General features: G+C 39.4%; 1 protein-coding gene across 2 annotated transcripts in view; it reads left to right on the forward strand.

The window, feature by feature from the left end:
• Positions 1–11,848, forward strand: part of LOC131226114 (DUF21 domain-containing protein At4g14240-like) — a 56,646-nt gene extending 44,798 nt beyond the window's left edge. Inside the window, exons 7-13 of one of the 2 annotated variants that reach the window (XM_058221811.1) lie at positions 5,414–5,481; positions 5,778–5,865; positions 6,705–6,778; positions 6,895–7,279; positions 10,187–10,233; positions 10,350–10,419; positions 11,664–11,848. In XM_058221811.1, coding sequence (XP_058077794.1) covers positions 5,414–5,481; positions 5,778–5,865; positions 6,705–6,778; positions 6,895–7,279; positions 10,187–10,233; positions 10,350–10,419; positions 11,664–11,789 — 858 coding nt within the window. In that variant the 3' untranslated portion in view covers positions 11,790–11,848. The remainder of the gene's footprint in view (positions 1–5,413; positions 5,482–5,777; positions 5,866–6,704; positions 6,779–6,894; positions 7,280–10,186; positions 10,234–10,349; positions 10,420–11,663) is intronic. The other variant, XM_058221812.1, reaches the window with a different exon arrangement.
• Positions 11,849–12,335: the final 487 nt, after the last annotated feature.

Below are 12,335 nucleotides of genomic sequence, written 5' to 3' on the forward strand. Positions count from 1 at the left end.
TGCCATACGTGGATGGGGTGAAACCATTTGAGGAATTTCAGACATTCAAATTTGATTCTGGCAGCTGATGATGGCCATTGTCTCTCTCCCATTGAACCCTGCAAAAGTAAGCGACGCGTTTTGCTTGTTCAAATATGAACATGATGGTCCATTTTTCGATGAGATACCATAGAAAACACAGAGCTTCATTTGGACAGTGGTACAAATCTCTGAAGAACATAGGTGTGAGGAATGGATTGTGTGGATTGGGAATGTGTTGGAACACCGGGGCATTACGGAACAGGTGGATATCGAGGAAGGTTCTGAGATTTTGTGCAAGCCTGTTTGCAAAATAGATTGTGAAGATATGGTTTTTTATTTCTTGGGGAAGATTGGCAATTCTTTTAAGAGGAAAAATGTTAGGGACAGATTTCATTGACCGGTATAGGATAGAGCAATTTGGATGGTTTTTCTTGGGGAAGCCTTGATAAGAAGTCAGCAAGAATATTATCTGTCCCTTTAATCTTGTTGACTGTGAAGCTCCATTGAGTGAACCAATTGTGCAGTTTGGGCACATCCTACCGCAATGAACAATGAGTCTCTTGGACTGACACACTTCGTGGATTATTTCGAACGAAACATCAACCTCTTGCTGTACCGCACTTCCAGTGATAGCAACAACTCAAACAAATAATTTGCCAGCTGCATCGTCTGCCGACACATACTGACAAAAGTTGACATTGCACCTTATCTCTCTAATTTATCCTTTGCCAGCTATATTGTCCGGCGGCGCATACTGACAAAAGTCGAGATTGCATTTTATCTCTCTTGCTGAAATTTCCCAGACTTTAAAAGTATTTGGAATCCACGGATTCAAAGCTCTTTGAAATCTGCAACCTCTACCTCTCATCTATAAATACCGCAGTTTGCAAATGTAGAAGGCGGAGTCTGCCTGAGTCTTGAGTTCCCTTTCTAAGTGTGTTGTAATGATTATCAGAAATAAAAATTGTTTCAAGTTCCGAGTTAGAGTAAACTGTCTCAAATGTTATAACATTTCTCATTTTCATTTTATTAGAGATATCATCCTTATCAACCCATGCTTTCGTAGTATATACCTCCGAAGTCACCAGCTACCACTGTATTCATGTGTCCGTCATGCATTATCACTTTAATAGGGTTTATTATCTTCATAATAATAGGATTGTGTGGGTTGTATATTAGAGTCACCTCACACTCACGTTTTTAAGTTGGTTGTAGCCAGTGTTTTAAATAACGGTAGCGTGTTGTGTAGCGTTCAATCCTCTATAGCGTGTAGGGAAATTGCGTAGCGTGTAGCGTAAGCTACACAATACTTCTATTTTTTATTATTTAAATATATATGTGATAAATATTAAATAGCATAATAAAAACAATGCACACATACACACACCAAGTGGGCCCACCATAGAAAACAATGCAAATCCACCCCTTCACGCACCTCAGTGGGCCCCACGTGGGCCACAACATAGAAAACAGTGCAAATTCACCCCTTCACACACCTTAGTAGGCCCCACGTGGGCCATACCACAAAAAAAAATCTATATCTACAGAGATATTGAAAAAGAAATGAAAAATTATAAAGATTAAAAAAACGCACAGTAACCGGCATTTAAAAGGGAAAAAATAAGAAAAACTCAAAATACCAAGTTATTTTCATTGTACATCGAAAAAAATTCAAAAAAAAGGAGCATGCGTACCTATTTTTGTCTCAAGATGAGATTGAATTAATGAAATATGCGAAAGTTCAAGCTCCACAGCCGATCGCAACCGGAATAGGGGAAATCCGATTTCTCTGTCATTTCTTCTCCATTGTTGATGAAACTGCACCAAATGGAGCTCCTTGTAGTCTCCAACAATCGGCCAAAGAAGCCCCTTCGAAGGACCTTTCGATTGCAAGATTGAAGAGGGGGAGAGAAAGCAGCGTCGGGTTAGGGCCGGCTGTCGAATACTATTCGAATAGTGTTTAAAAAAAAAGAAAAAAAGACTTAAGTTACTGCTGTAGTGTGAGTTCACCACCATTTACGGCAGTGTAAAAACAAAAACAAAAACAAAAAAAAAAAAAAATCCAAAATAGGTAGCGCACACTACCTGCGATACACGCTACGCTTCCATAGCGTACAATACGACCCCTGTAGCGTGCGCTACAGGGGATATACGCTACTGTACACGCTATGTAGCGTTTTTGGAGAACTACGCTACGTAGCGTACGCTATCGCTACGCTACCTACGCTACTGAAAACACTGGTTGCAGCTACATCACGTTTTGATTCGGCCCCAACTAGCGCCTCCATAGCTGATAGAGATGCATGTCATGCATGTCGGAAATGCTCTCAAAAGCTGTTTTTTACGACCTTGGCGTAAGGGAAGATCAAGTTTATACGTATATGGATAGGTCATGATTGATGGAAGGATAAATCACACGAATTCGAATTCAGCTTCTTTGAGGGTAGTTTTTATGGCATTCGAATCGCCATGGAATTGGAGGTCTTTCTCGTGAGAGAGAGATGGAGAGGTCCCCCTCCCGGTGTGAGATTGAGTGTGAACCCGTGGAGTCAAATGTTTCGTTGTCTTATGAAGAAACCCTAGTAACTTTGTAATTAATGATAGGGTTCCAACAGTTTCTGGTATCCCATGCTACAGTAACTTTGCTACTTCGCTACAGTAACAAAGTAGGGTTTAGAGTTTATTGGTATCAGAGCTCCCTTCTCTTATGAGGATAGCATAACAGGACTTGAGATATGAATGATTTGCAAAGCAGGACTTGAAGCTGACCTCAAATAGTTGGTGCAATGCCATGATTATGATGATGACAACAATGGTGATAGTAGTAGGTTATAAATACACACACACACACACACACACACACAGAGAGAGAGAGAGAGAGAGAGAGAGAGAGAGAGAGAGAGAGAGAGAGAGAGAGAGTGTAATGGTCTCCTACTCACCGTACCGCATGAGGCTTTCGTGCACACCAGCTACCGTGCTTGGACAGGATTGGCTGAGGGTGGGCCTTACCCAGATGCATTCATGAAATCTACTCTTAACCATTAGGTTAGTGATGCCAATTTAGCCATAGGTCTAAAAGAACAGATGGATTTATGATTCAGATGGGACGCACCATGGGAAACAGTGGCAAAGGAAGACGCCTATCATTGAAATTTTATAGGGTCCACCATAAATTTTTTTTTAAAAACCTGAAATCACCTCCAACCATTAGCTGACTCGTAACAATACATACGTGGGGACCAAATTTTAGGCCACACTAAGTGAAACAATTTTGATAGTGGGCGTTTCTTGCACTGTTTCAACTCATATGGTGCACCTAACTCATGGATGTGGGTGATTTTTTAGGAGAATGAATAAATTCTTGGCACATGTCTTGTGATCGGAGTGGATTTCACATACACATTATGGTGGGCTCACGCCTAATAGCCCACTGTGACAGGACCTACAAGATTGGCAGGACATGGATTGCATGCCTATGCTGCCGGTAGGGACCTTGGTATTGGTCAGTGCTCGTGGGTCCCAACGTACCACAATGATGTATATGTTTTATCCAAGTTGTTCATCCATTTCGCTGCTCATTTATGGCATGATTTAAAAGATGTGGCAGATCCGAATCTTAGGTGGACCACACTATAGCAAACAGTAGTGATTGAACGCCCACCGTTAAAAAATTCCTAGGGTCCACTATAATGTTTATTTGCCATCCAACCTGTTGATTAAGTCATTCAGTCCTGCATGAAGGGAAACCACAAATATCAGCTTGATCCAAAACTTTTGTGACCCTTAGGGAAATTTTAATGGTGAACGTTCAATCACCACTGTTTCCTATGGTGCGGTTCACCTGAAATTTGGATTTGCCACATTTTTGGGTTCATGCCATAAAATGATCTAGCAAAATGGATGGACAACGTGGATAAAACACACATCATCATGGGGCCGCAGCACTTCCAACACTGATCAACTGCTGAGGGTAGGGTGAGTGTGCATACCAACGTCCAGGATCCAGGCGGGCAAACCGAGGGAGGGCTGAGATGGGCTCAACGGTGATGTGTATGTGAAATCTATTCCGATCATAAGGTGCATGACGAAAATTTAGCTATAGGGCTAAAAAATCACCCACATCCATTAATCAGGTGGGCCATATGAGCACAAACAGTGTAGGCGACACCCACCATCCAAACTGTTTCACTTGGTATAGCCCACATAAATCATGTATGGGCCTACAGTTTGGCTCCTATACATTTATTGTTATGAGGTAACTAATGGTTGGAGTGGATTTCACATGGACATCATGGTGGGCCTATAAAAATTCAGTTGTATGCTTCCCCTCTCCCACTGGTTCCCTTGGTGGGGCCGACATGAATCACGAATCTGCCTGGTCTTTTATTCCTATGGCTAAATTGACATCGTGGACCTAATGGGCCAAGTGGATTTTACAAACGCATCATGGTAGAGCCCACCCCTAGCCCTCCCTATTCAAGTAGGTAGCCTCGTGCACATAAAGTTCTCCTGCGGTATGGTTTATATATATATATATTAGAAGCTTAAAATATCTAGATCTATGAATGACAAAAGGTGCATATAAGTAAGCATAATTGATTGAGTGAAGACGGTCTTACTGGAATCACATTGGTGGATTTCAAGGTACCTGCAACATTAGGTTTGGAAGCGGTAGCAGGAACGGCATTCCTTAGCAGAAGAGGCAGCTAGGGTGCAACTAAGATTCATAATTGAGAAAGCGGAGAAGAACAGATCAACTACAATTGCTATTCCTAATCTCTCTCTCTCTCTCTCTCTCTCTCTCTCTCTCTCTCTCTATATATATATATATATATATATATATATATATATATATATTAGAAGCTTAAAATATCTAGATCTATGAATGACAAAAGGTGCCTATAAGTAAGCGCAATTGATTGGGTGAAGACGGTCTTACTGGAATCACATTGGTGGAGTTCAAGGTACCTGCAACAGTAGGTTTGGAAGCAGTAGCAGGAACGGCATTCCTTAGCAGAAGAGGCAGCTAGGGTGCAACTAAGATTCATAATTGAGAAAGCGAAAAAGAACAGATCAACTACAATTGCTATTCCTAATCATTTTGAAACTGTATCACTCCATTCCTCATGCCAAATCTCCATGAAGATTTTCGTCATAAAACTCAAATTTGTTTTGATCTCAGTTTTGCTTGCTCATTTTCAAAGCACTTGCCTTGAGGCAGCTATCTGAAAGCACTGTCCAGTAAATGAATTTCGACTATAAGGTAAAATATAGTATGACTGCCATCTTTAGCACTCGAGGTTTGCTTGCCTGAAATTCTAATTGCTGGACCCTGGTTTGTGGTATGGAATGGATTTGGGATTCTGAAAAAAAAAATTTGTTTTGTGAACAGACTGCTGAGGAGGCTATGACGCCTATTGAGTCAACATTTTCATTAGATGTGAACTCGAAATTGGATTGGTGAGTATAGGGTATGTTTTTACTGTATATTGATTCATCTTAGTGTAATTGGGACTAAGGCATCTATAATTTAATCTTTAATGCTCTTTCACATGTTATTATATTTCAAAATAGATGACTATGTAATGCTCACCAAGTTGTAGAGGTAAAACTTATGGCATCTCTTGCTGAGTGGTCATTTTGAGTCCAATCACATCTACTGGAAGGGTTCTCTTTGAACAATTATGTTTTGTACTTCCTCTTAGCTCATGAGTGCTTGAAAATCTATAAATGACTTGCTGACTTCTGATATCCAGGGAAGCAATTGGAAAAATTCTTGCTCGGGGTCATAGCCGTGTTCCTGTCTATTCTGGAAATCCAAAGAATATTATTGGCCTTCTACTGGTAGGTGCAGTAAGCGTAGGGCTTATCACTTGAATCTATAGCTTAAAGAGAGGCTTTGGTAATTCCACACGAATAGATCTCAGCTGCTCTCCCACCACACGTGCCATGCGTTGAGAATCGTGCAGATTCCAAGCCACCTGTCAATTGTGTCCCACGAATTATGCATCCTGGCCCAATGATCACAATCACTCATCAGGTGGTGAGTGGACAAAAATAATGAGGGGATAAAACAATGGCCAAGTTTTTTAGCTGCCTGTTTGTTTTGTGTACTGTGGTCCACCTGATGAGTGGACAGCCTATTATGGGCCTACGCATCTAGCACAGAGGGGTCCTCCTTATAGACGGCTCAGAGATTCTACACTTATACCAGCTTGGCATGTGGTGACGTGTTGATGAATCTGGATCTACATGCGGGGAATTAGCTAATCTTAAGGGGGTGTTTGGTTGCTGGTTTTATATTCTGGGCTTAGTAATCCCTTGGTTTTTACAAAAAAGTTTGATTCACACTTCTTTTTTTTGGTTTTCACATTCTCCAGGAACTCCATTCCCCAACTTTTCCTCAAAAAACTTGCCCCAGCTTTGGGTTGGGGAAAGGAAAACTTACAGTTTAAATAGAATTTTAGTTTTTTCCAGGTTTCTCCTGAAAACAGAGTGTATCAACCAAAAGAAATTTAATCCATTCCCAGGAAATACTAGGCCAGCTCTAACATTCCCCAGGAAACATAAAAACTAGGGAATGAATTCCCCAGTAACCAAACAGGCCCTGAGTTTGCTGTGATTAGAACTGGCAATGCTTCCTCAGAACCAATTTAGTTCAGAACCTTGCTTTGTGTAATCAGGTGAAGAGTCTCCTCACAGTACGAGCAGAGACAGAGACACCAGTCAGTGCTGTTTCCATCAGGCGAATTCCACGGTGTGCTCGTAGGACCATTTTGTTTTTGCAGATTTTTATAACGCCAATTTCTTTTCGTTTTGTTTTCTTTCTGACAAATTTTGAGAATACCATGTTGATGAGTGGAATGTTATCAGGGTTCCATCAGATATGCCTCTGTATGATATATTGAATGAATTCCAAAAGGGGAGCAGTCATATGGCTGCTGTTGTGAAGGCGAAAGGAAAAAACAAGAACCCTCCACTTTCTCGTGATGGAGAAAAATCTGAAGATAATAAAATAAGCAGTGAGAAGTCCACATTAACTGCTCCTTTGCTGCCCATGCGGGATGAAAAATCAGATAGTATTGTTGTTGACATTGAGAAAGGGATAAATAAGCCGCAGATCAATGCACACAAGCCAGCCTCTTTGCAACAAAATGATGCAGTGACAAATGTAGTTACCAGTTTATCGGAGGATATTGAAGATGGAGAGGTCATCGGTATCATTACCCTGGAGGATGTATTCGAAGAACTCCTACAAGTAAGTGATATATTTTGGTTCCTCAGCTCATTAATTTTTACTTTGATTTCATTCTTTGTAACTGTGGTAGATTCCATGTCATGCAATGGATGCATGAAGGCATGATATGTTATACTCAAGGTATTATAATTAGGGGTGCAACTCGGGCAGGTTGGGTCAGGTTAAGGACAACCCTGCCTGAGCCAAACCTGACCTCAAGAGCATAGTTTGCAAACCAGGTGGGTTGACCTGGGAGTCAGCTGAGTCAACCCAGCCAGTTCACTGACTTGATCAGTGGCTTGGGAAAACCAGGCAGGCCCTGGTCAGCATTGCAACTCCGACTTGGTTTCCCGAGTCTACTTAGGACTCGGTTGATTCGGCCATGCTAATATGGGTCAACCAAGTCTTACATAGGGGTAGTGTTCGAAATATTGGTATCACGTTACGTATTGCATCTTTGGGATATAGATACGTATTGGTTATCACACAAGATATATCAATCGTATCGGGTAATTTATCGCACTTTTTGGAAAACATGGGAAAACATTGGGAAATTGTTGAATTTTTCAATGAAACTTCAAGGATTGTTAAAAAATTTTAAATCATAACATCTCAAAAAAGAAATTCACATGATAGGTTTCCTTTGTATAGGGTCCTAAGCTATGCATTCTTTGACTGAACTAATGCAACTATATTCAAATTAATTGCATAACATTCGGATTATATGTGATGATCATTTCATCAAACAGTCCTAACTACTACAAAATTAGTATCAATTGATAGCTGGTTGAAGGGAAATTTCAAAAAAAAATAATTTTTTAATTAAAGAAGTGATTTTTATTTTCCAAAAATTGACAAGGACTTAACAAATCCATAGATCAACCTTCATACATGCTTGATTTCATGTTTGGAATGCAACATTGCAAGAAATTGGGGAAATTTCGAATTTTTCCCAAATTTCCCCAAATCAGACCACCTACACTTAAATTTCAAAATTAGAGTGTATGTCATGATCATTTCATCAAATACTCTTAAATACTTCGAAATTAGTCTCAATTAACAGCTGATTGAAGGAAAATTTTGAAAAAAAAAAAATGAAGAACCAATGGATATCGAAATCAAAGCTCTAATTACATGATTTTTCATGCAAAACATGAAGAACTAATGGATTTATAACTGTTTGACATTGATTTAACATAAAAATTAAAAATTAAAAAAAAAAAAAAAGCAAAACAAAAAACAAAAAACAAAATGGGATCGGAAATTGAAAATGCTCATTAGATTGAACATGTGGGATATATCAGCACTACCTGTGTATTTCGTATCACACAGGTGGGATCCAAGATATATCGTGGGATATATCGGCCAATATCATTGATATTTAAAACATTACATAGGGGTAAACCTGTCATTTTTAGAGGAGAAGGTGTCAAGAAGGAAAATGTAAATAAATAAATAAATAAAAGATGGCATTCCTTTCCCCTTTTGTTTGCTCTCCTACACATTTTTCCCCCTCACGTTCCTCTTTCAATCTCGCATTGAAGAAGAAGAGGAAGAAGATTATTCAAGATGCAAGCTTTCTTCTTTTCATTTTCCGTTGAGTTTGTAGCTTCTTTCTTTCCTAAAGACATTTGTTTTTGGATTTTTTTTTCCCAGTTCTGTATAATAGTATTCGAAGAAGAAGAAGAAGAAAAGGAAGTGGTGAATTTTTTTATTTTTAAAATTTTCTCCTCTTTATGTTTTTTGAATTTTTTTTCTTTTTATTTTCGATGTCTTCTGGAATCTAAAGATGTCCTTTGTTGATTTGATGGTCCCATCATGGATTAAAAGATCCTAATCCTCCATTGAGCGACCTAAAAATGGATGGTAGAGATTCGATAAAAATGTCTAACTATTACGGACTTGGGGCTTTCAATTTGTAATTTTGTACTAGCGGGGCACATAATTCAAAGATCACAACCGTTGATATCATGGACTTGCTCATAGATATCTCTCCATTTACAATTTGTCATGTGGAAGAATTACAGATTTTTCTATTCTTAAATATTTTTTCATATTGTGATATTATATATTTTATTATAAATTTTAATAAAAAATATAAAATTTTGACCCACATGGTCAACATACGGAGTCTCTAGTTGACCTGATCCACTGACCAACCATGTCCTGAGTTGGGTCCTGGTTTGTAAACTATGCTTAAGAGGACCCAATCCGCAACCTGACCCGACTCGACCCAACCCAAATACACATGATTATTTCCAACCGAACTTACCCGACCTGGATTTTCTCAGCACAAACCCTACCAGAATTCAAATCAGGTTGGCATTTTCCAACCCAAATGCAACCCGACCCAACCTGACCTGAACTTGGGTTGGGTCAATCATGTTTGGGTTGACCCAAACCCAAGTTGCAGCTCTAATTATAGAACGACTTAAGGCCTGAGTGGTCATATTTTAGTTAACAGTACTTGTGGATCAAGATTTCTAATATTAACATGAACTCATTATCCATTAGGGATCAAGATATCTAACACAAAATTGTTGTTAAATAAAATGAGATGAGCTCTCATTTTTAGGTATCTACCAAACAGGGCCTAAGGGTGTCTTTGGATATTCAACTGAATTGAATTGCAATGAACCAATTCAAGGAAATGACCTAAGTTGGGTAGCTCCTTTTAAATTCACAATGATGACCTAACCCTTAATTGCAATTTCATGAAACTTGGAATGGTTATGCCTATTATTTTGAGGTTAGTTCGAATGGAATGGGTCTAACCCTGCACTGATCATTTCCTCTTTATTGAATTGAAGCATCAGATCTCATTTCAACTGAGCATCCAAAAGCACCCTAAATGAACTTCCATGCTTTGTTTATGCTTTTTTCAGCTCCAAGTTAACTAGCTCTTGCATTTCTTCTTCATTACTGCAGGAGGAGATAGTAGATGAGACAGATGAGTATGTTGATGTGCATAAAAGGTATTACAAACTGAAAATCACCTAGGATTTGTTCTCTCATTATTATAAATATATAGCCAGTATGCATACATCGAGATGTAGATCATAGATGCTATAACATGTTATGGTTATTGCAGGATACGGGTGGCTGCAGTTGCTGTGGCCAGGGCACCATCAATCCGGAGGCTAACTGGTCTTAAGGTAGTTGTATGTGACTTCATTTTCCAATCCCTATTTCCTTTTGTAGATCTCCATCCATGAAATGTGCTTATTATGCTTCATTTTTGGCTTCCATAAAACCATCCAATAATTCAAATTTCAACATTCATTGTTAAAACTGCATAGTTTCTAGCTATGTTTTGCGGATTCTTCTAAAAGGGAAAATTACCTGTCTGACTCATGCTGATTCCAGTACTCCAACGATTCCTTCATGAGACTTCTGTCCCTTGTTCAGTTCTATCTAAAGTTTGCGTGGCATAAATTAACATTGAGAGATGCTCCGGTGCTCTCAAAGCACTATAAGTTGTAGTGCTCCTATTGCATTGGGACTTAGTCCAATCAATTGGTCTACACTGTTTGTTAGGTTCAATGCACATTTCATGGGCCACCATGCAAACATCACACTGATCTGACAAATATGAACCATTTGATGTATGGTCTTTAATTTGGACGGTCAAGATCATTTCCACAAAATAGGTCCAATCAACAATTTGATGTAGAAATAAGGCCAAATCAAAGGTGGATTGGATCAAGCGATCAGTAAGATTTTTGTATCTAGCCAATGAAATGTGTTCTGGACTTAAATGGAGAGTTCAGATCGTCCAAGTGAACCAATGCAACTGGGAGCACTATAACTTATAGTGCTCTGAGAGCGTCTGAGCATGTCTCATTGACATTCATAGCGAGTTTTGTAATCCTTCTAGAGATTCTCTAGGTCCACACATGGACATCTGAGCCATGTATCAGGTGGGACCTACCATGTCGATCAGTTGCTAAAAAATTTAGGCTGTATAACTATGTGGGAGGCGGCATATTTACAAAAACAATGGACAATCTGGAAATTTTTGAAAGTGTTTCAGGCTGTCCATTGTTTCTGTAATTGTGTGGCCTATGCTATGTTTAAACAGGGAGTTTCTTGCCAGAACTTATATATGGTGGGTCCTACTTGATACACAGCTTAGATGGCAGAAGATAGAGGCAAGTGTGGGGTGGCAAAACATCTCCATTTTTAGTAACTTCGATATCCAGATGCATCAGGATTCAGGATCCCTGAAACCTGTGGAAATCAGGCTGATACAGCACACTTTGGGACATCTAATGTAGTCTGTTATACATCTGGTGGTTCCCAACATCATCTGCTTTCCCAGCCCATGGTATGGGCATATGTATGACACTAAACCAATGGTTTCTTTAGTGGCTGAAGCTTTTTTTTCTTTTTCTTTTTCTTTCAGAGTGGACAAAATCGTCAAGGCCAATTGCATATCAGCACCCCAAAGAAATCTGCAGAGGACGATTCAACTTCCACTAGAATTCAAGGGAGTCTAGCAGAGCCTCTCCTTGGGACTACCAAGAGATAAAAAGGATGGAAGAGGTAGTGTGTATCCCATGGCATTCTCTCTCCGTCTCCTTAAAGAAACAAGGAAAATAAAAAAGGTATTGTAATCATATTGTAATTTTCTCAAGGATTGAGGGGGCAGATGGTGAGCAACTTGGCCCATGAATAAGATAATATAGTTAATTACTGAGAATGCAACGGCTACTCTTAGTGGGGATATGTTTTATTTCGAAAAACGGATTGGCAGTTTTGTTTGTAAAGATCTATGACTGGTCAATTGAGTTTTGTGCACTTTACATATATTGGAAGACTGGTTTAGTGGCATTTTGGAAAATTTTCTTCTCTTCTATTATGCATGACTGGAGCAGCATTTGACCAATTGTACCCCTGCTATTAGTTTTCGGGAGGGGCATAAACTTTAGAAAGGCCCTTCGACCAAGGGTGTTTTTGTCATTTCCATTATTTTATGTGAGTAGCACGCTATGAGTGACGTTTCCTCTGTATTTGCATGTATCCCACACCAGTAGTACTACTGGGGAGCTTGTGCAACAAAGGTTGTGGGGCATAC

The sequence above is a fragment of the Magnolia sinica genome, chromosome 14 (genome assembly GCF_029962835.1).
Source record: "Magnolia sinica isolate HGM2019 chromosome 14, MsV1, whole genome shotgun sequence".
Taxonomy (NCBI): domain Eukaryota; kingdom Viridiplantae; phylum Streptophyta; class Magnoliopsida; order Magnoliales; family Magnoliaceae; genus Magnolia; species Magnolia sinica.